The 26,016-nt window shown below is 40.1% G+C and overlaps 1 protein-coding gene across 7 annotated transcripts in view; it reads right to left on the bottom strand.

Annotated features, from left to right (window-relative positions):
• Window positions 1–676: 676 nt before the first annotated feature.
• The window catches only part of SHISAL1 (shisa like 1), an 81,059-nt gene continuing 55,719 nt past the window's right edge, over window positions 677–26,016 (bottom strand). For 2 of the 7 annotated variants that reach the window (XR_004406138.2, XR_004406140.2), the window contains 3 exons: window positions 24,206–24,360; window positions 9,682–9,797; window positions 677–2,385 (listed from right to left, as the gene is read on the bottom strand). Coding sequence is in view for 3 of the 7 variants with exons in the window: in XM_032986347.2 (XP_032842238.1) it covers window positions 24,345–24,360 (16 nt within the window). In the remaining 4 variants the exon portion in view is untranslated. Of the gene's footprint in view, window positions 2,386–9,681; window positions 9,798–11,131; window positions 11,170–21,797; window positions 24,361–26,016 lie in introns of those variants that run through there. The other 5 variants (XR_004406139.2, XR_004406141.2, XM_032986349.2 and 2 more) reach the window with 5 other exon arrangements.

The following is a 26,016-nucleotide window of genomic DNA, read 5'->3' as shown; positions in this document are numbered from 1 at the left end:
GAGCTGCAGCAGTGGCCCCTGTGAGAAGCTTCTTGAAGCTCCCCAGGCTCCAAGTCAGACCCACTCCTGGCCAAGGCTGAGCCAATTAGAGATGGTGGCTGTGCCTATGTAATAACATATTTAAGAAGGGGAACCTGGGAGGAGGAGTGGAAGTGAGGGAGATACCTTTGCAAACACAAAGGTCAGTGGAAGAAAGGAGGAGAGGGAGACAGTGGGCTGGAGCAGAAACCCCCCTGCAGCCCATGGAGGTCACTGGTGGAGCAGATGCCCAGCTGCAGCCTATTCACAATCCCATGCTGGAGCAGGAGGCTGTGCCTGAAGTAGGCTGGGACTCTGAGGAATGCCCGTGTTGAGGCAGTTCATTGCTGGGAGGGACCCATGCTGGAGCTGTTTGTGAAGAGCTACAGCCTGTGGGAAGGACCCATATCAGAGAAAGTTCATGGAGGACTGTCTCCCGTGAGAGGGACCCCACACTGGAGCAGGGGAAGAGTGTGAGGAGTCCTCCCCCTGAAGAGGAAGGAGTGGCAGAGACAACAGGTGATGAACTGATTGCAACCCCCATCCCCTGCCCCCTGTGCAGCTGTGTGGGGGAGGTAGAGAAATTGGGAGCAAAGCTGAGCCTGGGAAGAAGTGGAAGATGAGGGGAAGGTGTTTTTGTTCAAGATGTGGTTGTATTTCTCCCTATCCTACTCTGATTTGATTGGTAAGTTGGTGGTGGTGGTGTCCAAATTAAGTTGATGGGTTTTTTCTTCCCCAATGAAGTCTGTCTTTTGCGTGTGATCATAACTGGTGAGTCATCCCTCCCTGTCCTTGTCTCCATCAAGCCTTTCATTATATTTTCTCTTTCCCATCCTACTGAGGAGGGGAGTGAGTGAGTGGCTGAGTGGTGCTCAGTTGCCTGCTGGGCTTAAACCATGACACATATGCATATTGGTATCCTATGCAGATTGGGCCTTCTTTGATGACTGGGCACTCCTGTGGTCTCCAGCCTTGTTGTGTCCCCCAGGACTATTGATTCCTGTGTGGCTTTAGTCACATACTGTCATGCATTTTGGTAGCCATTAGTTAGCTCAAATCACTCAGTCTATTGCTTTCAAGTTCAACAGAAGACTAAAGTTCACTCAAATCAAAAGGTATAAAAGGAAAACTTGATTTTTCACTGACAAGGTGTTCCCCATGTTAGTTATACAGTAAAATATATGGTTATTTTAAAGATATTCAGATTTGCAGGATAAAATATTAGTCATGAAGGATTAACTTAGCATTATCTTGGCTTTGTGTTATGATTTCTAGATGAATTCCTCTGTTTTGTTGTCACTGCCAGGTTTTCCATGTATATATCTTAAATAATTGAACTTTACATAATTTGATGATGTAATTGATACTGTATGTTTTAAAAATAAACCTGTCCTGTCAAAAGTTAAGTCAAGCTATTGCAACCTAGTGACCAAGTACTTCACGTACTTCTCCGGTAGCATCATTGCCCTTCTGGCTTACAAATGAATTCTTAGATTTGTGAGGGGTAAACTCTGATTCCAGTTGGTGGCTGAGGGATTTGGATTATTGCCTTGTAAAGCAGATGGACAATAGTATTATTGCTTTTAAAATATATAGTTTGTTGTTTTTCTTCTGTTTCTCTTTCAGCTTCAAGGAGTACGGGGATGGAATGGGGTGTCTGTGTTGTTTCTTAATAAAGCTCCCCTCTTCAGGAGGGTGTGTGAAGCTGGAGCCAAGATGTGCTCAGATGTTTGATGTCTTAGCAGAATCATTGCCAGTGATCTTAAAATGTGTATTAAGGTTGAAACAATTACTACCCTGCAGTTTGACTCAGTGAAAGGGTTTCACTTACCATGTAATGCATATGACAATATGGTTAACAGCGATGGGGATTGCCAGCATCTACTCTATTGTGACAAAATATTCACCAGAGAACTTTGGAAAAACTCACATTCAGTATTCTGACACTTAGATTAGGCTCAAATGGCAATAGACGGATGGGGAGGCAGAGAAATGTTATCTACCAAAGGTTTGTGTTGTAATCTTTTTCCACTTTTGTGTGGTTTTACCAGAGCAACTCAATTGTCTTCCTATTGAGCATTTCTTCAAATACGATGCTTCCTCTCAGCGATAATATTGTTCGTCTAGAATTAAAATATTGCTTACAGACTGCTTTCTTCTGGAGACCCTTTCTATATCATTTGCCTGTAGAAGTTCTCTGAATGGTGTTTCTCTTCAAGTGACTTGCTCAATCTCCCTCTTGTAGTCCTTCTCTCTCCTGCTTATCCATCATTTTTTCAGCTCTTGTCATTTAGTTGATTTTCTTGAAAGCTGCTCCTTGAAGTATGATCTTACCTCTCCCATCTTGAGGCACATCAATATAATTTTCTGGAAGACATAAACCACAAGTGTTCCCATAATGTTTCATGAGCACACAGCATCAATGTATTTCCTGTAAAGAAAAACTTGCTGTTTTCTCAGTTGTGGATTTAATTTGGGGAAGCAAGAATGATGAAGAAAAAGCGTGAGAAAGAAAGGTGTTAGGAGGCCTCTACCTTCCCTCATTAGCTCTTTGTGACCCAGTGTAAGCTTACTCTTACCTGTAACCTGGGGGGACATGGAGTGTTGCCTAGCTCCTGGGTCTGGGTCCATACCTGAGCTGCTGCTGATGTACCAGACCAACCCCTGTGTGAGCATCAAGAGGGAACCCTGGCAACTTCGCAGGGCAGGAGATGGGATGCTTTCCTGCAGGTCATGGAGCCTGGGTTGCTGGGGACAGCAAGGCTGTATGCTGCATGATAGAAATCAGATTTCATCCCAAATCCCTCTTTCTGTATGTATGCCAGTGTACCCACTCCACATTGTTGTGTAGTCTACTACCTATGAGATTAAAAGATCAAATACTCACCTTAAAAGGTGAAAGAGGAAATGCAAAGAACTGCTAAACTCTTAATTTCTACTGCTTGTAGTCTACTCTGAAAGTACAAAGTGCAGAGGGCTTCCTTCTGCAACCATAAATTTACTCTGAAGTAAATCCTATTTCTGTGGGCAATTTTACTGGAGCTGTTTACATGAGCAAAGTGTGCCTGTGACCATACTGTAAATGCTTTTATCAAATGCCATGGCGTCTTCCTATTGCGCTCATCACCAAGGTATGCATCAGATCAAGCATAGGCTGCTTACTCTAACCCCTATTCCTTTCATATAAAGAGAAAATGCACTTCTATTTCCACATATGCAAATGAGTAAATATTATATTCATCTGCTTTTCTCACAGAAGTGTTATGAGTATTTGGCATTTTTTAGCTTGCAGTGCCTCCTGGACATAACAATGCTTTAAATATGCCCATCTTCAGCTTGTGCAGTGTTTGTGTGTAACTAGCTATGTAATCTGTCCATATATGAACTATGGCAGTGTGTAGGTAATTTGGCTGAAAGCCCAACTAGGGAAACTTTTGAGGTAGAGCAAGATTACTAATCATAATAATAAATTAAAACAATGCATCTGTTTGCTCAAGCAGGCAAGCATAACGGTATGAATACAAGCTGTTGGAGGAACAATTTGGTATCCTAGTAGCAACAATGATTAATTAACTTCTCCCACCAGAGTTCTTTGCATATTGGGTATTCCCAAGTCTATGTGCTACATTTTACATATTGCATGCCATCAATGTATAAAATATAAAGAAATATCTGGTTCAGACAGCAGAATATCTGTGGGAATCAGCATGTTTGAGGTTATCTAGTGTTTTACCCATGAAATCTACTCAGTATATGAGGCTCGAGTCTCATCTTTTGCATCAGCATAACTCCGTTAAAATTGCAGCAGTGAATCTGTTCAGAAGTGCAAGGTTGGGTAGGCAGTCACCTGAGCTGTACCTGAACTGTATTATCTTAATTCAGATTTATGCATTTCTCACAATACTGTTATCCAGGGAGGATCTCTGAGCAGAAATATGCAATTCTCTCATAACTCTAAGGATTTAGTCACCCAAACTCCCCAAAATGAAACCTAGGTCAAGGTTTGACAGTTAATTGCTTTCTAATAATCAAATAGCCTAGACAGCCTTTTTCATGTTAGAAATACAAAAAAAAAAAAATATTTCGCATTGTTTTGGTCCGTCACTGTCCTTTTTTGACGTTGGTAGAAATGAATACTAACAAAACATGCAAACCTGCCTCTTATGAGGTCTGCAGGCAGATGAAGTGTAAAACAAGTTGTTTGTATCTAGAAGAGTCTCCTGAGACTTAATTTAAAAAATACCTGGAGAGATAGGAACTGAAGAGTATGAGCACATATCACGGTTTGGAGCCACCTACGTCATTCACAGTACCTTCAGTTGTTTCTTTTCACTCTTCTGTAGAATGCTATGTGTGCTTCAGCTCAGATGAAATGCTTTACTAACCTACAGTCTGCATAATTTAAATCACTAGATTGTTTGGCTTGATTGTTTTCAAAGAAATGTTTAGAGATGGAGGAGGTAGAGCAGGCATTTGCGTGCTTCAGGACAGAACTCAATTTTAAATATGTCAGACCCATCATCTGGATACTATTTTCCTGTACCTGAGGGTCCCAAAGTTGCCCCTGGCCAGATCCTTCTTCCAAAGTTAATGTAAAATCAGTAGTGTAAAATGAGAGTTCTCAGATCCAAAGACCGCAGGAAAGTTTGTGAATATTTGTATGTAGCACAGAAGATAAAATATCACTCATGTGAGTAGCTTCAAGTCTCTGCCAGTTCCCCTAATGTGTGTATGAAGCGGTGGGAGAACGAGTGGGAGGATGTGAACAGCAGAGCCAGCAACACATAGACCACACTCAGCTCTGAAAGCCTCTCACATCAAGTATGAAGTATTCACTCTGAGTTTTCTGAGCTCCTGGCTGAGCCTGGTGCCAAATCAATAGCTTCAAACTGAAACTGAACCCTGACAGGACAGATGCCAGGCTAAAAGGTCCTCTTCCCCTAGTGAGAAGTGAAGTGGGATGTTTGACTGACTGATTGATGGCTGGACCAGTAAAGTTGAGAGGTACTGCTACAGCTCATTTTGCAGTAGTAGGATCACTAAAAATACTTGCATTTTTCTACGAAAGATGAATGCTAATTTCCATGTGCAGTTAGCCAGATTATTATATCCCAATCTCCCAACACAGTGAGCTTGGCAACAGAAACCCTGTATTTGTCACTTCTGGTCACTTCTACAGGATTTTGATGGATTTAGAGCTGAAGTGTGTGCTCTGAAGGTGGCTCAGGCTGCTCCTACTCACTAGCAAAGGTTACTGTCATTGTATAGCACCGCAGACTGTAATCGCTGCTCTACCTGGTGGCTCACTGAACAGCACCCAGTCAAGCTGCATCGATTTTCATTGCCCAGCAAGGAAGTAGCTAAGTAAAAGATTGCCTCCTCTTATACAGCAATGACTTTGCATGGTGGCTTAGTTCCGCTAGGAAAAATGACATCCATTAATAATGAAGGAATGATTCAGAGTCTCTGAGGACAAGCTTTTTTCAGGGACTTCTGTCATTTTCTGACAAATGAAGTAAACTTGCTGCATTCATGATTCCAGGGCCTCTTGCTAAGTTAGTGTTCATGTAAAAGCGCCATCAATCATCAGAGCCCCTTCAGACCTCAGATAACAAAGCAAACAATCCCTGCAAATGTCCAGATCTCGCTTTGGCATAAAACTGTATTGCACTGATCTAAGTGAACCTGCACTGATCTATGCCTGTTGAGGTTCTGCTGCGATGCCTTCAAATCTGGTCGTGCTGGGAGTGGAAGAGAAGCTTTCACTCTCTCTGTTCATAGGAAGAGCTTGGATACCAGGCTAACAAACAGCTTTCTGCAATAAGAAGCCCTTGGCAGATACACTGATTATTATAGGCAATAGGAATGTTCTCCTTCCCCATAAATGGAAGGACAAAGGAAGACAAAGCACAATGAACTAGATTTTGAAAAAAGCCCCCCAAGATTGAAAGGAAGAATATGAGAAATGAATTGCAGGACAAGCACTAAATGAAAAGCCATTCAGTTGTCTAAATATATTACAAACCAGAAAGAAATAGAACATAATCTAATCCCTCTGCCTATGGAGTCTGCCAAAGAGCAGGGAAATAATTTTCATAGCTTGGCATCTGTACACTCCTATGGCTATATTATACATAGAATATAATGTTATATTCAAAATGTAGACTGAAAGGCTGCTTGGGTTACTAATTTTTAAAAGTTATGAAATGCCAGAATAAACACTGCTGGTGCAATTTCGATGTGGCCCTCTTGTTTATGTGAAAGAAGGCAAAAAGTCTCAGATTTTTTAGGTGGGGCTCATCATCTTTTTTTTCTTTGGGAGAACAGTAAAATAGCTGAATGATTCACGTTTTTTTCTGATGTAGGGGAAACTTCAACATCAACAAAAATTTGCTTCAGGTTGGCTCAATCCTGAAGAGGTCAAATGTTTTGGTGTTTTGAATTGACTAGGAACACTCCAACATGAAGCAGTGGCATTGGATGTTGCCATCTTGCCATAAAGGAGCAGTGGTTTGGCTCCTGTTATCTTGCCATAAAGGAGCAGTGGTTTGGCTCCTGTTTTCATTCACAAGCTGAGTGATGTTTTACTGGGTTACATTGCCTTTGATGCAGTATAAATTCTCCTCCGGTCTAGCTGTGAAATGCACCATGGCACCTGCATGAGGTCAGATGAGAGGACTGCCTTAAATGGTGGCAAATCAATTTTGTCACAGCCATTATGTAAAATGACCACCATCACTGGTAGCCATCACTGATTTTTCTAAAATAATAGCTGGTTCAGGGAAGATAGACAGCTGGTGCTTAAGAGTTTAAGCAAAACCCAGACACTGGGAATTTTCAACTTGAAAAACAGACTGAATTTTCAACTCAAGTGTTACTTGAGTAGTGGACAGTTCTGCAAAGGTGGAGAGAAACGTCAAAGTATGTTTGAAAGCTAATACCTTAGGAAGGTGTTAGGGTTTAAACAGAATAAAAGTGCAACACATGCCAGATTCATCAGTTAAGCAATCCCTTACCTGCAGACCTAAGAAAAGGCGACAGAAATACCTGGGATGTGTTAAGAACGAAACCAGAAACTTCTGCCCTGGTAGGTATGCTTTTGGTGGTTGGGGGGATGAATAAACAGGGCCAGCTGAGAGAATCCCTTTGCTAAGCAGTCAGAAATGCCTGGGACGCTTCTATGCATCAGTTGTTAAGAAACACTGTGAGACTTCATAACAGGCTCGTAAGCCTCCAGGGAGGCATGGGAGAGACGGGCTTGTTATATTTTCATCATATTCCATGGGGATGTTTTGGAGGGGTTCCTATTTGAGGGTGAGTACCAACCTGTATTAAGATGGTGGCCCGTAACTTAACTAGGGCAGGTGTGAATGGCAACTAGAAAGGTTATTACGTGCTCTGGATTAAGCATGGATGGAGAACTGTGAACCACAACTCATGTGAGTCACGGATCCGAGGTGTAGCATCAGAGTGCTCACAAGCATCAAAGTTCCCTGCCAGTTCAAGAGAAGACCTTCTCAGCAGGATTGCTCTGCCCTGCTGTTCTTTTGGAGGACGTAACCTACCCTTTTGCTATCATAGCTTCTGAATCGCTATCCTTATTTGAGAACACCAGGCACAAGATGAGTGGATTACAACAGTGAGTGGAAGAACATGCATGTAGCTAGTGTCTTCTGGAAAGATGAGGCCTACTTACAAGTCTTCTGTGATGTGCTCTGAGCAGTGCTGGGATGTGCTATATACTTCAACATGCACAAGGATATCAGGAGAGGAAGCATTTGCTGGGGTGGGTCAGAGATTATAGTAAATTCATAGTAGTTCTACTGAAGCACCAGAAAGCCTGCCTTCTGTAATTGATGCTGTGAAAGCCATGTTCATGTGAGAGATGCTATCTGCTCATAATGTTGCTCTGCAGGTGGGAAGAAGCCATTTTGACTATAAGTTTTCTCTGGATTGTGCTTACAGCAATGTATTTTTTCATGCTGCAATGTGTTAGTGTTGCAGTACAATGGCATACTGAACGAGGAACAAGTCAGGTGTAAGGTGTGAATGGGACCAAAAGTGCAGGTGGAATAGGTCCTACCCACCAGTCACTGGAAATGGGGCTGCATGTCACCCGTTAGACTCTTTCTCCTCTCTTCCACCTGCGAAATATAGGTGGGAAATAGGCATGTGCTCACTTCCATTGTTCTTTCAGAGCAGAATGGCCTGTTTGTGTTATGGAAGCTAATTATCACATAAAGGCTTAATATGATCCAAAAGTGAATGCTGTCAGCTGTCTTTGACATTGGAGCATTGTACCAATATATTCAAGAGTAGCAATGACTGTTTACAATGCTTGAGAAAGGGTTACTAGAAAAAGTCAAGTGCACAAATGATGAAGCAGTGCAATTTTAAAGAAATTTCCATTTTAATTATTTGTTATGAGTGTTGGTAAATCTGGCTTTTAAATTGCTCGCTCTATGTCTTCGGAATCTCATTTCTTTTAGCCTGGATTAAGCTTGTGTAACTCCCATAAGGACTGGGGGATATAAACCAAACTGCACTTCATGTCACTGCTGAGCGCTGCTCATTGGCTTTAAAGGAGCTTTAGAAACTTTGGGAAGATCTTGCGTTGTCAGGGGGTAGGCTGGCTTGAGCACTTGTACAGGAGAAGGAGCTGCAAGCAGCTGGCAGGTACCTGCTCGCCAGGTCCTTAGATGTGCTGCTGGCCTGCAGAGAAAAGGTTGGTGGGTCAGGGGAGGTGCGGGGGTACTCTCCATACCAGAGGGACATACAGCAACTTGAAGGATTTACACTCTACTGCTGCTTATTTCCTACCTAAATCTGAACCCAACACTAAGACCTGCTAATTAATGACAGCCAACTCCCCCACTGGTGTGTAGTCACACATGAGATAAGGTTACTCACACCAGTGGAGGGTCTTTTTTTGCCTCTTTAAATTACTTCTAATTTGATTCCATGAGTTCTTGTTCCAAATACAGAGTTCAAAGATGGTTTTCAGAGGAACACTTTGGCTATAGCATACGTCTGGGCTTTATACTGGTGGGTCCACTGGTTTGGACTTGTGTCTAGGGCAGTGCTTTGAGCTGGTAGCCAGAGAGCTGCGAAACAAACTGCAACTAGTTAGAAATTGCCTCCCAGCTCTCCCCTGCAATGAAGGGGAGGGCCCTGCACCAGCACTGTTTTTAGCACGGCGTATGGGCTCGTTACCAATGATCTGGCTGCTTTTTTGCTAAGTGAAGCTTGGGATCTGCTTGGATCCCAGGTCTGTCTCACAGACGGATGCGGGAGGAGACTTGGCACTTGGAGTGAGCCTGGAGAGCTGCTGCAGGCGAGGACTTGCCTTTCCCACCTCCTCCACCAGAACTGCGGGTGTTAAAACAGCAGCTGGCTTAGCTTCTGTTATTAATATGGCTGCCTGGCTAACTGACCAAAGCTAGGAGAGAAAACGGTTTTCCTGTAGAGTTTCTGGAATATCTATAAATGTACAAATTAAATATGTCTTTTGTCCCATCAACTGGGTTGGGTGGGAGAGGAATGAAACCACACAAGATACAATTTTCTCCATTTTTTACTAAAGGCCATATTTTACAATTCTCACTTACAAAAAGCAGTGATGTGAAACCAATAGGGTTGCTAACATAAATAAGTATTACTTACTGTGAATAATGGTTTCTGAAGTAATCCTATGCTTCTGAAAGTCAAGTATTTTTCGATTAGTAGCAATGTTTTTCATTTGATAGTTCCTGAAATGGTTCATACTTCTGAACACAGTTCTGGAAAGTAAAAACATCCAGGAGAATTTCTGAGGGTTTTTTTTTAACGGAAATATGAAGCATTCAAAGTTCTGATTTATGAGTGTTGAATAGAGGAAGAGATGAAAGTTTGAGGACATAAATTGAAAGATGATCACTGAAAGGCTGCATGTGTCTTCCCTCACCGAAGCATTGAAGTCTGATTTTTAATGACCTGAAATGTTTTCTTCCTCCTCTTAAGGTTATTTCAAAAAAAATACTCAAAACACCCTGGGCATTCCAAAGCGTCTTAGAAGTGTGGATGGCCAATTTCAAGTAAAACTGAAAGTGATCTGGACTTACTAATTTGCCAGATATCTATGAAGTCCTCGAGTCACTACCAGGGTGCCTGAATCAGATGTGTTACTTGACACTGAAATTCATCTGGCTGATTGTTGCCCTATTTTCCTGTAGGCTAATGTGTGGCAACCACTAAATAACTGATACACCTGAAGGCAAATTAATATCCACAGTTCACAAAAAAAAACCCCCTGGTTTTGTTATGTATACAGTTTGAACTGCCTTTAGTTTTTTTCAAGAGCTCAGTGAATCACGATGCCAAACTAAATAGGGATATCATGTAACGCACTTAGACTTCTTGTTCCACTTCAGACTGTGCTCATTTTCACATATTTTCAGCTAACTGGAGTGACCAAATAGCTTTAATTGCATTCCTGTCATAGAGGAAAATGACTTGAGATATTTAGACATGGAGAGGCCAAGGGGAACAATTTCTAGAGGCAAGATAGTATTTTTTTGCCTGCTTCTTTAAGGTCTGGGGCAGGCACGTTGCTTTGGAAAGGAGATTATTGCTATGTGTAATTTAACGGCATAGATACTGTAAATGGATTTAATCTCACCTAACTTTAGACATCAAAATGGTTATATGTCTTCATTTCCAGAGAGACATCTCAGGGTCCTTTACTGTCAACAGAAAGCAACAGGCACCTCTGCAGAGCTACTCTCCTCCACTTGGGCTAGGCATCAAGTTGGGCGAGTGATGCTGCAGGGACTCCCCTTTGTCCCTACCGGCTCCAAAAGAAACCAGTGGGTAATCAGTCCAGGTGCAGGTGCCTAAACGTCCCATGCCTAACTTAGGGAATGAGTAGTTCCACTGCCCCTAAAAACTTAATTATAAAAGTGTGTAACTCTAGGATGGATTTCTGTTACCATCATGTTCAGTCTCATACTACCACATGCAAATATATAATCTTCTATGTAAATATATCCAACCCTGTGCTATTTACAGTCCAGTATCCCTAAGTGGAAGTTGTTCTGTAGTCTCCACGTCCTGGTTAGAAACCGTCTTCCCTCACATTTATTCATGAGCAGATTTGATTCATGTGTTTAAGACCTGTAACATACAAAAAGATTTTGATGGAAAAGCCAAGACCTGTATATGTTTTCTCACATACAGCTACCTCTGAAAAGAAAAGCAGCTTCTTACCCTACAGGTGCATGTGCAGTCCCAAAGATATTTCCCCGCCCCGCCACCCCATTAACTTCCACTGGCTGAGTGGCAGGAAAGGTGCATCCCTGAGGCTCATAACTGTAGCACCCCAAGCGATGCTGCATGCTGCTGTGGATGGGGTAATAGATGGACACTCTTTGGAGCAGGGCTTGATATAATTTTTTATTTTTTTTTTGCACAGTGAAATCTGTTAGTACTGCTGTAGAAGTTTTTAAAAAAATCTGTGAACCTTTGAATATTTCTACGTCAGTGGTAAGGACCAAATTATCTGAATGTCTCTGACTTCAGCTCATCCCAATTTCCCAGAAGCTGATGTTACCGGCTTTCAAAATCTGTTCCCTCAAAGGGGCTTTGACATACCTAAGATACTCAAGTATTCTTCACATATGCTGAGCTCTTATACAGCAGTGTCAGCCCATACATCTAAGATCCAAGAGAGCACAATGAAAAGTACAGGAAGCTTTACAAGAGCATGCCCTTCTATTAAAATCAGGTACATGATATGAGAAAAAGGCCTCCTTTCATGCTAGCTGACAATTTGAATTTAACAGATCCACTACAAATTGAAAGCCAGGTTTAAAAACCAAGCAGTAAAACTTGCCATCTAATTTATGATGTAGCTTGCTAGGACACTGCCATTCCCTGCTTATGCAATCTCCTAATGCACCCAAAAACTTCACTAGGGATATTTTAAAAACAAAACCACCAAAACTTTGGTATAACAGTAGTGACTGATTCAGAAAGAAGAGCATTTATAGAATGTATTCTTTTATTAAGTCTAGTAACCTTTAAATTTTTTTGTAATTTATTTGCCATACAGTGACCAATAATTTATTTATAAATGAAGGACATAATAATTTAAAAGGATATTTATTAAGCTATATTCAGTGTAGAATATCTTTACTGATATGGATGGTCAGTTCTACGTGTTGTAACAGATCTTTGCAACTTACAGCTGAGGTTAAATGCAGCTTTATTATATAGGCTGATGTATGTGGTTTGTACCTTGATGTTAATTGAGCTGTACATGAGAGTAAGTGAAGGAAAAATGTGGCCATAAGTAAGGAACTATGTGGGTATATGCATAGTGGTATGAGTGCACATGCACATAGTTATGGATATATGTGTATGTATGTATCATTTATTTATCTGGGCCACAGTTTCTGTATATAATCTCCCACATTTTATATATAACTGTAGCTTAGTTTCTTTGTAAAATTAAAAAATGAACTACTGAGCTAAACAAAAGTAGGCCAACCTACATCAGGTGAATATACCGCTCCTTTTATTATCTCTTTTTGCCCTAGTGCTCTTTGCCATCTTGGCACCAGCAAAATTCAGTCTATTAAAATTGCTGCCTAGCATGTCCTGAAGTCCAACAGAGGATAAAACCAAACACATTGATGGAAATTGAACAGCTGAAACATGCTGGAAGGGGGGAAAGGGTTAGCCAAACATTATATTTGAGTGTTTTGGTACCATCTGCAGAGAGTCAAGGTGCTGACTTCTTTCAAGGCCCATGGAAGTCAATAAAATTGAAAGCCACTGAGATTTCAGGGGATTTATGTTAGAAACAGGAGAATAATTTTTTCTAGATTCCACTTGAAAGAAAGCAGCAAAGTTGGTTTCCAAAGCAGATCAGATTAGTATATTGCTTGAAGCATATCCCAGCTGGATCACCCACAATTCCTAATAACACTAAGAAATACTCCAGGGTGTTCGTTCCCCTGGTAGCAAGGTGGGTGCTGGAGGGGCAGAGGGGGTAGAACAGTGGCCCTGAAGAGGAAGGTGACCAGTTCCCATGTCCATATCCAACACCCACTCAGCAGCAAGGTAGGAGGTGAGCCCCTCTGGACACTGGAATTGCTCCTCAGTCCTCACCTAGCCTCTGCGTTTCATTTAACTTACTATGTTACTCCCTTTTCTTTCTCCCATTTCCAGTTCTCTCTCCGGCACATTAAAAACCTTCTATAATACTGTTGCTTCCTCCAGGAGAGCTGAGATGCGTGTGCTGCTTCCCCTAGCCTTGCCAGAGGCTGACTTGCTCCAACTTCAGAACCATCTATTTAGGTGGGAGGAATCTGTTTCAGCACTTGAATTTTGATCCCCAAACCTGTGGTTTAGGCCAGCGTTGTACATTTACTCCCAGTTAAATCAAATTTTTTATTTACCTCCACACGGTACAGGAAATTCTTTTATTTCTGGAAATAAAATGCATGTTAATGGCATATAGAAAAAAATGTATTTCTTGAAATAGTTATTTCTTTTACCAATGAGCCTTATTTTCTACTTTCACTTTTCAGTATTAAGAGGGCTAGTCTTCTGAGTCAGAACTCAAGAGAAAATATGTGGTAATTACTGTGTTGAGAGCTAGATTTCAATGCAGGATGAAACAGTCATTGTGTTTCCTGTAACCATTCAGTGAATGAAATTTTTTTTTTCCTCAACTGAGTTTGTGTGGCTTTTCTAGCAGTATGAAATTTAAAACTATTTCTTTTAAAACAAATTTCTGAAGATACTTCAAAAAAGAGCATAGAACAGTTTTTTAACATTAACAAAATTATCAACAATTAAAAAAAATAGGAGTAAAGCTGTTGCAATTTAATTTGGTTACTGTTTGGCTACCTGTTGTAGACCCAGTGTATGTTTCTTTGCACATAACCATCCAAGCAATAAATAATTTTTAACTTTATTTGCATTTAGGACAGGAAGGGTAACACCCACAACACCATCACTGGAAAAGTACTACATGCTGGAAGAGATGTTAGAAAGACGATTTTTTGCAGAAATGTCTCTTCTCTCTTTCCTCCCTGTCTCTCCCATGTAAAAAGCCATGGGAGAATTTGAGGTGTGTTGAGAGAAGAGGCCAAGGACCATAGACAATGTTAGCAGAGGGCAAGAGGCAAGAAAATGATTTCTCTTTTGTGGTTATCTGAGCTGTATTGCTGGCTTTACAAAGAAATGTGCTTTGACGCCAGTGGTGGGACTGTGACTGGGTTATTATTTTTAAATTGTCTCACAGCTGCAACTAGATATTGGTCTGCTGGGGTGTAAAATGTCCTTTGGCTGCAACAGGATCTTTGTGCATGGATCAATGACAGTGGATGATTCCTGCTGAGTAGCATTTCTTGAGTCGCAGAGAAAGAAAAACAGTGCTTGCTTGGCGTCATTGGGGTGAGGTATTTCACTTGGTATGGATTGGTTTGAATGATAATTTATGAAGCATGGAAATTTTTGTTTTGAACAATCATGACTGCCAGCTGGTGGGGTATTCGCTCTTTGTTCTAAATTATTCTTCATTATTTACTCATTTGTATGTGTGTGCACGTTTTGTATTGTGGACCTATTGTATGGTCATTTTTTCATGATAGACACTTAGGCTTCTTGCAGTTGTCCAGAGATGACTGCGGATTTCAGGTGTGCACCTTAATATGAGACTGTAATAATTTAGAATGAATAATTCAACAAGAGTTATCACATACATGCATTGTAACAGAGAATCCTACTGTGCTGCGTCAATGTCCTTGTGTCCACTACAATCTTACAGCACTTTCAAATGAAAAATTGGAAGCCAGTTACTTACACACAAAAATAATCCTCACCTCTTCAGCTCTGCTACCCACCAGTGGCTGTGCCCACAGAATGTGAGAGACGAGGACTTGGCAGGTGGTGCCAAGATGAGACTTTGCCCAGAGATTTTCATTCTTTGTTGTGATTATGCAATCACTGTGCAGTGCCACTGACATCAGCTGCTATTATGCTGCAGCTGCATAATCAGGCGTTTATTGGAAGAGGTGGGGAGAAAAAAGGCCACATGTTTGTCCCCTGTGTTCCTTACTGGTAGAGGATGAAACAATTGGAAAAAGCATTGTGTGATTTTTGATGTGCAGCTGTTGGCCTCTGTTTTCTGACTGCTTTGTTAGACCAGCGAGAATGCAATGCTACGAAAATGTGATGTTTGGGTCATGACAACCCCATGCAACGGTACAGGATTGGGGAAGAATGTATGGAAAGCTGCCTGGTGGAAAAGGACCTGGGAGTGTTGTTCAACAGCCGGCTGAATATGAGCCATCAGTGTGCCCAGGTGGCCAAGAAGGCCAACAGCATCCTGGCTTGTATCAGAAAGAGTGTGGCCAGCAGGACTAGGGGAGTGATCGTCCCCCTGTGCTCGGCACTGATGAGGCAGCACCTCGAATACTGTGTTCAGTTTTGGGCCCCTCACTGCAACAAAGACACTGAGGTGCCGGAGTGTGTCCAGAGAAGGGCAGCAAAGCTGGTGAAGGGTCTAGAGCACAAGTCTTACGAGGAGTGGCTGAGGGAATTGGGGCTGTTTAGCCTGGAGAAAAAGAGGCTCAGGGGAGACCTTATTGCTCTCCACAACTACCTGAAAGGAGGTGGTAGAGGTAGGTGTCAGTCTCTTCTCCCAAGTAACAGGTGATAGGACAAAAGGAAATGGCCTCAAGTTGCACCGGGGAGGGGGGGTGGGCGGGTTTAGACAGGGTATTAGGAAAAATTTCTTCACTGAAAGGGTCATTAAGCATTGGAATGGGCTGCCCAGGGAAGTGGTTGACTCACTATCCCTGGGGGTATTTAAAAGATGTGTAGACATGGTGCTTAGGGATATGATTTAGTGGTAGACTTGGCAGTGTTAGGTTTTCCATTGGACTTGATGATCTTAAAAGCCTTTTCCAACCTAAATGATTCTATGATTCTATCAAAACTGATGTTGGTGTGAGTCTTCTGGGAATGCAGCCTCACACACTCCACAGATAAATCAGATTTTAAAAAGCCATTCTTCTTAGAGTCCTCAGTTTGGCCTCCTGTGCAAACCTAGCTTCCCATCCAGTGACTCTTGCTTATATTCCACAAGCCCCCTTGCCAGTTTTAAAATCACAAGTAATGGGTGTTCTGCTGCATCTCAAGTAATTTCCTTGGTGAACTGCCAACTTTGAAAAGAAATGTACACTTAGGTGAGATGAATCCCACTTTCAAGCTTCAGCTGGTTAAATGTTAGTGCCTTATATAAGACCATCTGCCAGCATCATGTCAAAAAATCAATGAAAAGAAGCTTCCAAGTGATTCAATCCATCCTAACAGAGGTGGGATGAATAGCCTTCTGGAAATGTCCCTTTCAGTTTGTTAGTGAGGATGTCTAAATAATTAGTAGATGCTCAACTTTTGGATAGCTAAATTGACTGATGTTTATCCTGCTCTTTATCACCAGTCAAGATTTGTATGAATTGATCATCCAGGTATTGGTTCTTTTTTTGTCTTTGTTTGCTACGGTCTTCTATTATCTGAAATCTCCTTGACATGAAGAATTTACAGACTGGGATCAAATTGCTTTTAATGTTCTTTTAGCCAAGAGCTTCTTAAACTTCTCGAAGTTTGACAGACTTTCCAAAAGTCAGATAAGCTCTGCAGGTCTTTCTGAATGCTTTCCCATCTGCCATTACAATTTTTTCTGCTACAGACCCTAGTAAGGTGCTGCTTCCCTCTAGCAGTCTCACCACTGCTAGTGAGGTAACAGCTCCCTACTTCTAACTGGCATCTCCTCTTTATATACTCAAGATTTTTGTTATCTTTCTTAACTATCATATTGTATAGGGAACCGATGGTGAGTAGTTACCTACTGTATTACTGGATATTTCAAATGGTTCCAGGATACTCTATGTTCAGCAATGCCTACAATAGAACAGTAGAGAGCAAGCTGTGCTGTTATGCAAACCTTACATCCATTCTTCTACTGCATAATGTAAAATGTGCAATCTTAGTGTTGTGAGGCAGGAACTTTTGTTGCCCAGGTAGGTGTGCTACTTTTCCGATACCAAATCAGAGTGCAGTATAATCAGTTTTTAAGAGCTAGATTGCAGCCTGTTGTATGTTTGATCTTTGTAATGCATTTGCAAATTCTTACAGAACTACGGAAGAGACATGCAGAAACTGTATGCAGTGCCAGAAGTTTGTGAATCCTTTAGTGACTCGTTCATCTTCTCTTAGTCTACTAGAACCTCGCCAAAGCACTAAATTACATGCTGCACTGAGCGAGTGAATCTACTCATCTGCTTCCATGTGGTCTCCTCAGAGTATGTCAGGTAAGCTGCAAAACCCAACTAGAAGAATCAGTGTTCACGCGTGACTGTGCGTAGAGCAGGTTGAATCTGGGACTGTCAGAGCCCAGACCTGCAGATTTCTACATGCCTCCACAGACCCAGGATTGCTGCCTCCTACATACGAAGGATGTACAGTCCTCTGGAAACAGCAATATGAGAATGGGGGTGGTGGGCAACTCTTACAGTATTACAAAATTTACAACATTTTACACAAATTACAATAATGGAAGTATTGTCAAATACTTTCAGTGTGGCCCTCAGTAACCAGTTAAGCTTTTCAGTCTCATCTGTCAAACTGGAAGTAACAAAACTTGTCTAGCATAAGCACTGTGTAGGTAAATACACCACAGTCTATTAAGTACTCATATACTTCCATAATGTATAGGAGCAGCACTAACTCCAGCTGTAGCCAGTGGTCATGAGAATTGCCTTTAAGAAAGATAGGGAAATGCCAGCCTAGCTGACATCCTAGTTAATTTTCACTCATCTTGTTTTTCAAACATTCTAGACCATGTTTGCACAAATCTGTATGGAATACAGGAAAAAAGAAAATGAGGCAGAAATTGCCCTCACAGGTGAAACATAATAGTGTAACAAACACTGGAAGATTAGGACTTAAAATGGGAAGATGTGGATTACTCTTGTCACTATCTTAATACTTAACAAGCTCTTTTTTCTACTATTTCACTTGTCTCTAACTCCTCCAAAACCTGTCCCCTACAGCCAGTATCATCTTGTGGACTTTCTTAAGCATGGTTGTTGGACTGCTTCAGGTATTTTTTCCTTTTGCTTTATGTATTCCCAGGGAAAAAACAGCAAGAGTCAACCAAGCAAGAGTTGGCAAATGCCAAACCAATTTTGTTTTTCAGTAGCATCACAATTAAGTTGTATTTTTAACATATCCACAGAAATGCATCTACATTTTGGTCGTCTTTTAGTTGTTCATGAAAACAGTGGGGCTCTTTTTAAATGGGATGCCATTTTTTGTTGTGAACTCTGAGAGGCTTCAGCAAATAGTAAAAAAAAAAAAAAAAACCTCAGTTCCCAGCCCCTCATGTAATTTTCTTTAAAATATCTTAAAATGCAAAATAAGTAGGCATTTTTCTATTTGATTTCAGCTGTTAACTACAGCAGCATAAGAGAAGTTTGGGAGGTCTTTGGTGATCGAAAATGGTGAACTCGGACAGCTTTGCAATCATAATTTCTTTAAAACTTTTTAGGTGGAACTGCTGGAGATTAGCTGTTAGCGTAAGAATGATAAAAGGTGCTGGGTTCAGCAGCTCCCTATGACTCATCATCTTTCAGAGATGAGAAGTTTTGAATGCAATAGAAAATAACTTGCATCCCTCCTCTGCGTGACTGATTAAAATCTGTATCACTAATCAACATAGAATATAGTTAATGACTGTTTAATTAATTTACTGTAATTTTTGATGAAGCTCACTGCAATTACTTTTCCACATGCTGCTACGTGATAGTAATGATTTTCAACAGAAAGCAGGCAGTCTGTGTAGCGTGTGTCAGCTCTCAGAGCAGCGTCACTTTAATGACTGCAAGGAATTGCTCTCGTAGAGGATTCAGCTCAGAGATATGATTAGCTAGTTAATGCACACAATTCCCATAACTACAAAGGTTCCTTTGTGCATAAGCTACTCAAATATGTACTAGAGCACCAGTCCTTCAGAAAGAAAAATTGTAGCTGGACCTTGTCCCTTTTTAGATTTGAGCCCAACAGCTGTTGTTCTGCCAGGTGACTGCACGAATCGCTGCACGAGCACCTTTCATTGCTGCTTTTAACACTTACTGTAAATGGTTATGTCTCCACACTCATTCCACCTTTGAGAAAGGAGCCTAAGTAAAGGTTAGTAATACATACAAACACCTGGAAAGAGATTACCCTATCGGGAAGTGAAATGAGGTAGCTTATTTATTTCACATCTAACCACTTTTTACAGTTATTTTTACCCTCCTGTATTTTATGGTGGGTGCCCAGTTTCCATCATTTATCCCTTTGATGCTGCTTTGTGGAGGCTACATAGTGTTGTGCTGATTAAACTAATTTCTCTGATGTTTAATATGTCTCACTTGTTCTGTTTTGGGATCACATTATCATCCGACACAGGACTAACATTAGCAACATTTCTAATTGTGTTCCAGTTACATTTGTCTTGTTCCTGCCATTTAATTTCTTAAACTGGTTTTATCTCTTTAGCATTTCCAATTTCCAAGAAACTTTTTATAGTGGATTTCGAAGTCTCGGAGGCATATTTTTTCTGCAGTTAACAGTTTTTCTTCACAATTATGGTTGTAAATATCTGCGTATACGTATTTATGACATTGTTGATCATGTAACTTCTCTAAAACCTTTTAAGTTCTTGAAAATTGTTTGCGGATCAACATCAGCATTCTCTCATGACTTAATGAACAGTAAGATTACTGTAATGTTCCTCAAATTTCAACACTTTTTGATCTATTTTGCTTTTGATACTTAAACAGCCACATATCTGATACCTTCCTAATGATGAACAAACTGTCTGTGTCTAATTGCTGGCCTTTTCTTGAACTGTGCAGTGAAACATCATTATAAAACCAAGGTCATACAAACATGTTTTATCGCTTTGCTGATGAAATGCCTAATTGCTTTCTGCGGTTGTCTTCATCACCATCTAATCAGGGAACAGTGACAATAAAAGTAATGATGTGGTAGATCCTTGACCTCAGTTCTCACTGCAAATAACTGCCTGACATTGTTACCATTTATGGTCATGCATTCAGCATTATCACATAAGCATTTGGTGATTTCATTAGTGTCTGGTATTCCATAGTATGCCATTATTTCATGTAGAAATTTTAGCATACTCTAAAAGATCTTCTGCAACCCCATAAAAGGATTATTTATTACATGTGGTTCTTTGTTCAATAATAACTCTGAGAATAATAAATTGGTCTGTACCTCATCTTCAGCTCTCCTAATTGCTTGTTCCTCCTTAAGTTAGGGAGTTAACTGTTTCTTGACATCCAAAATACATGTTGGGAGTTGATTTTCCAAGACGCTGAAAGCAGTGTGATTTTACTTCAGAGACTCTTTTAATTCTTCATTCTCACTTCTGTTAAAAGCACTGAGTGTACACAGATAGTTGTTCTGCAGGTGTTTTTAGTAGTTTTCCAGGTCATAGTCTACTTAAGATGGACAGAATACATTTTCTTTTTTTTTTTTTCTCCTTTTTTTGAAAAGTGTTTTCTTTCAATTCACAACTCTGAGTTATAAATCTACTTAGAAATCCTGTTGCAACTTCAAATAAACACAGGAAAGCTTGCCTGTTTAGACTGCTGACTTCACCTCTTTAACACCTCCCCTTTTATTTCTTCTACCATTTGCAGTATCTTTGGCCATTACTGGTTATTATCCCTGTTGTTTGCTTGTCCAGCCACCTTATTTAGTGTCTAGAAAACCAAAAGAAATTAGTTGAATTTTATCAACATAATAAAAGTTTGGGTCCCTGCCAGTTAAAGCTTAATATATCTGAGACCGCATAATTCAATACAAGTTATGGGAGCTACTCACTGCTTCATACCTTTGCCTTTGCTACTCTAGATACAACTACTCTTAAAAGAATGCCAGAGACAGCTAGGCTGATTTTCAGTTACATTTGTATTTACAGATCCAAATCAGGAGTGACTGTGAGCAACTGACTTAGCTTTTTAAATGCAAACGTGAAAGTGAAGTTAGCCAGCCTGGGCATCTTTGATGTGCTATTGAGAGGAATGGCCAGGCTGCATGAACAGACATGGGTATGAAGCTCAGACATACTTGCAGCATGGCTGGGGCTGTTTTAAAGTTTCTCTGTGATACTTCAGAATCTAAGTGAGGAGCTTCAGAATAACGTTGCTATTTTATTATTCAGTGTACGTATAAAATGTGTAAAACGCCCATGTGCTGTTACAATTACTTATTGATAATCTGGCACCTTGGAGAATGTAAGGGGTAGGAGTTTTGTAACCACTAAAATCACTACAGAGTCTTTTAAAATTAGGTGGTTTCTATTGTGATAGAGAAGATAGAATTGGTTGATAAAACTTGGTATGTCACACTCATTCCTGTGTGTGATGCTACAGTGTTGTGACATTATGCAGTGCAGTTGTGGGTTTAACTGGAGTCTTCTGATTTCATACGCATTTTATGCTGCTATCTGCTACTTCAGTAGTATTATTCTGGATTTGTTATAATGTAGATGAGGTAACAATCTTGCTGCAAAAAATTCCATTCAAAATATATGAGAAAATTTAAATATGGAAGATGTTCAGGACTGGTTTCCAGTATTTTTACCAGTTTTCATTTCTCAGTATGCAGAGTACATTTAGCATTAGTCTTCACATAACTTTTTAACTGCTCACTTTTGTTCTAATTGCTATTTTCTGACAGTTTGTTACCACATCTAAGTTAAATCACTTCAACTATATGGTCCATTTAGAAGAAAGACTTTCCTGAAGCTGATGAATGTGATAGTCCCAATTTGATGGAAAGTCCGAGGAACAGCTAAAATAGGGAATATCAATCAAATCCAATGAATCTGCAGTTAACAAGAATGTAGAGAAATATTGCAATATGGGGTCTATGATTTACAGAGCAAAAGAAAAAGGAGAATAAGGCATGAAATGAACAATATGTATTACATGTGTATCAACACAAGATGCAGTGTCTATCAATATATACAAAGATTGCCTATATTCAGATTGAGGTGGACAGAAACCTTGCACATTGGCTTAACTTCACTAATAACTGCTAATAGTGAATTTCTAATTACAAGGAAGAAAGCAAGCACTCAGTAACTTATGTATCTTGAATTATTGAAATGCAAATGACAAAAATTAAAACTAAATCTTTCCATTTATTTGCATGATTGTAGTACTGAGACAAGTAAACATGACTTGGAGCATTGCAGATTTTGAGATGTTTGGTTCCAAGCCTACTGTCTGTGCTGTTGGGCTCCTGCCCTGACATCAAATAGGAGGTGAGGCCGGAGAAGGGATATGCATTGCAAAACAAGTTTAGGCATCAGGCTCTTCTAGGAGCAGAAAATTATTTCCTTAGTTGTGCTTTTGTTTTTAAGCAATTTCTATTTTACAGTTATGTATTTCCTAGCAAATAGACAAGAATATTTAGAAGAAAATACATTCAACAATATCTGTTATTCTAACCCATTGTATTTTGAAGGGAATGGAGGCATACGTATAATGGTAGATGTTGTCTGACATACCTAATGTCTGCTACCAGACAGACTCTCCAGATGATGTAAATTCCCAGACAATTCTTTCATAAAAGCACTATGAGTATTCAATTTTATTTATTTCTGTCTTTTTAAAAAAAACCTACTGGTGCTTTGGTTTGCCATATTTAGACTGAGTATAATATAAAAAACTAGATAGGGCCTGTAAATAAAATATGCTTTGTCTTATGATGCAAAATTTAGCATCTTTAAAATAGTATAATCGTATTCCTGTTTAATCTAGAGGTTTTACAAATGTAAATTTGAGATCTTTCTTATTTTCAAAACACTACTTAAAATGGAAGGAGGCAGATTTTGTTCACTTTGTTACTGTAAATATCTTGTATCAAGAGCAGCCTCTGCACAACTCCTTTCCACCACCCTAGACATTTAATGTTTTTGGTGGACTATGGCCATGTTTGCACTGCACAGCTGACCCATTTCAGCACCAGTGTCCCAAGACAGGTGACACAGGAAAGACTTCATGTGTAGCTCTTAGAAATTACTGCAGCAGAGGGCCTACTGAATGCAGGTATTTTGCTCCAGTGACAGTCTGTTTCCTGTTTCAAAATCTGGTATCAAAGGGAATTTTTTCACATAGCCTTTTTAGCCACCAGCGAAGTATTTATTCCTTGTGGTTTTTGCACAGTTGCTGTGGACATGCTCAGTTACCTGCTGGCTTCTAAACTATGCCAATATTTTTATAGGCTTTTTTCTCTCTTTTTCTCTAAGTGCTTTGGTAGTCATTTGAACAGGTGTCAAGTAGCAGGTGAACAGCAGCAGGCTGAAAACTATTCTACTTGTCTGAAAGACAATGTGAATCAGAGGAATTCACAGCAAAAGCAGATTCCAACATCTAATAAGGGGAAGTAAAACAGACTTGCCTTTGTCTAACCCATTCAACTACATAAAAGAAGTAAGCATGAGCCCACCCTGCTGGGCTGATACTTTTCCCAATTCTGGACAACCAGCAGGTTTCCCAAACCTTGAGCCATGCAGAATAACATATATGATCACATAGAGAGCAGACATTGCCTCTGCATGCTGTCGTGCAGAAAGGCAGGGAACAGAGAAGCAAAAGTTAGACTTCAAGAGAGTATTCCCTGTGATTTTCATCCCTGATGGAGGCAGGGAGGAGTTTACCATTGCCTTGCTCTGGTGGAGAGATCATATTCATCTGTTCCCATCTCACATCTGGAACACAGCACAGCCATGGAGAATCTGGAGAAATTCTGCCAGGCTGCCCTGGCCCACACTTCCTCTTATGTGATCCTCCTCGTTAGTCTGACCTTGTAAAGTCATTATTAATTAACAATATTCCCATGGTTGTGAGAACAAGTTTTTTTCAGTAGTCAGGATTTTGATTCCTCAATTTACAACACTCCACTGCCTCCCTGGCGTGTACTTCGTTGAGCAGCAGTAATGGTTTGCCTGCTGCTTGTTGCTGTTTGACCTCCAGCTGTTAAAAGCCTGCTCAGGCTAACCAGACTGCAGATTCTTACATGGACCAGTGAGCGTGGAAGGGCACAGCTCATGTACCTCAGCCGTGTCCTGGAGGAACCACCGTGAGGCAAGCCACAACCGTTTATGCTCATTCACTTGCAGGCTGTGACGGTGTTTGGGTTGCAGAAGGTACATCCACCAGGACCTTCAGACCACACAGGCCTTTGGACAGCCCTCAGATGGTTTCCATACTAAAGAAGAAATCAACATTAGTTGGGCCACAAAATCCATACACTACATGATGAAGCAACACTATTCTAAATCGGGCTTGAAGTTACTGAGATTAATGATCTTTCTTCCTGCCCTTGCACAGCACTGCAAGCCCTCTGCAGAGCAGACAGCAGCATGTATAATGGATTCCAGACTTCTTTAGTTATAATAATACTATGGCTATACATGGTCCTCTTTGTCTCAAGTAAATAATAAAGTGATCTGTTACAACAAAATGTTTGTAGGGGATAGTTCTACCCACTATATACTATGACTTGCTTGATTTTTCTCTCTGACAGATCTGTTTCAGTCATTGGTTTTGCTGCCAATTTATAGCATTTATAATAGAATAAGAAATGATAAAATAAGAAGCACTTACATAATTTTTTTTTAATCCAGGAAGGTCCTAAACTGCTTTACAAACTATAGGTTAATCCTGACATATTTCTTGGGACAGTTTCTTACACTGTCAATTTTCTGCAATTCTCCGCAATAAGGATACCTAAAGTCTTCGGTGTTGCTGAGATTCTTGATGTGCAAGAATCACTTTCCTATTATCATCATGTAAGGCCTTCTAGAATGGACACGGTTTTTAATTGTATTAAGATAAATGTGGTACAGGAAGCTAACAACTTCAACATCTGTCATCATGCAAACTTGCAAACTGTTTTGAAAAATGTTTTTAACAGTATTTAAGTTTTTATGCCCTGGGATATACACATATCTCACAGGATTAAAAGATCTATTTTGCATTTTCAAAAAGCTCATCTGTAAACAGGAACTGTTCTTATGGTATGATACCACCTATATATATATATATATATATATATATATAAAAGTGTATTTGTGAAGTACTAAAGAAAAATGCTTATTTTATCTGCAGAGGGAAAAGCCAGGGTAAATTTAAGACACATTAAAAATTCCAACACAAACTGAAAAGTTGATTCTATATACCAAAAACCTGCTGTTACCCAAGTATCTAAGAAGTTGGTGTCATCATCTATTCAGGTATAAAATACAAAAAGATATTATTAACTTAGGAAATTCTAAAACCAGTGATGGAAATTATAAATCCAGTAACTCCACTGCACTTCTTCACTGATAGTACGATTACCTTTTGAGAAGACAGTACTGAGGTTGTTCGTCAAATATAGACTGCAGCAGAACTAGACTCTGAAGCTAAGCTTAATTTCTATATGGCAAATTTACCATATTTTCATGTATATAACCTGCAGATTATCTAATGGAGAAATAAAGAGCCAAGAAACCTTCTCTTACTCCCCACTGTTTTAGCAATTGCTGTAGTACACAAGTCTGCCATTTTCTGAAGGAGCTGTTTACTGAAAAACCTCTTTCACATGCTAAATACCTTGTGCATGATCACCAGTGCCTACTGCCTTTTTCTTAGTATTTTTTATGTACCCAACCCGGACAGAGTCATCTAGTCACTTAGTTAAGGGCTTGTGAGTTTCAAAAGTTGCAGGTTATAAGTCTGAAAATATGGTATCTTTTGTAATGTGTTACATGCTGAAATACAAGGGATAAATAGGGTTTTGTTAAAGAAACATCTACTTATTTCTTCCACTGAGCTATGAAAGGATCGGGAAAAAAAAGAAACAATTTTATGGGAACTGCAG

The sequence above is a fragment of the Tyto alba genome, unplaced genomic scaffold (genome assembly GCF_018691265.1).
Source record: "Tyto alba isolate M040663 unplaced genomic scaffold, T.alba_DEE_v4.0 Super-Scaffold_21, whole genome shotgun sequence".
Lineage (NCBI taxonomy): Eukaryota > Metazoa > Chordata > Aves > Strigiformes > Tytonidae > Tyto > Tyto alba.
Note: the sequence above shows the minus strand (reverse complement) of the source record. Positions and strands in the feature narration are given on the sequence as shown.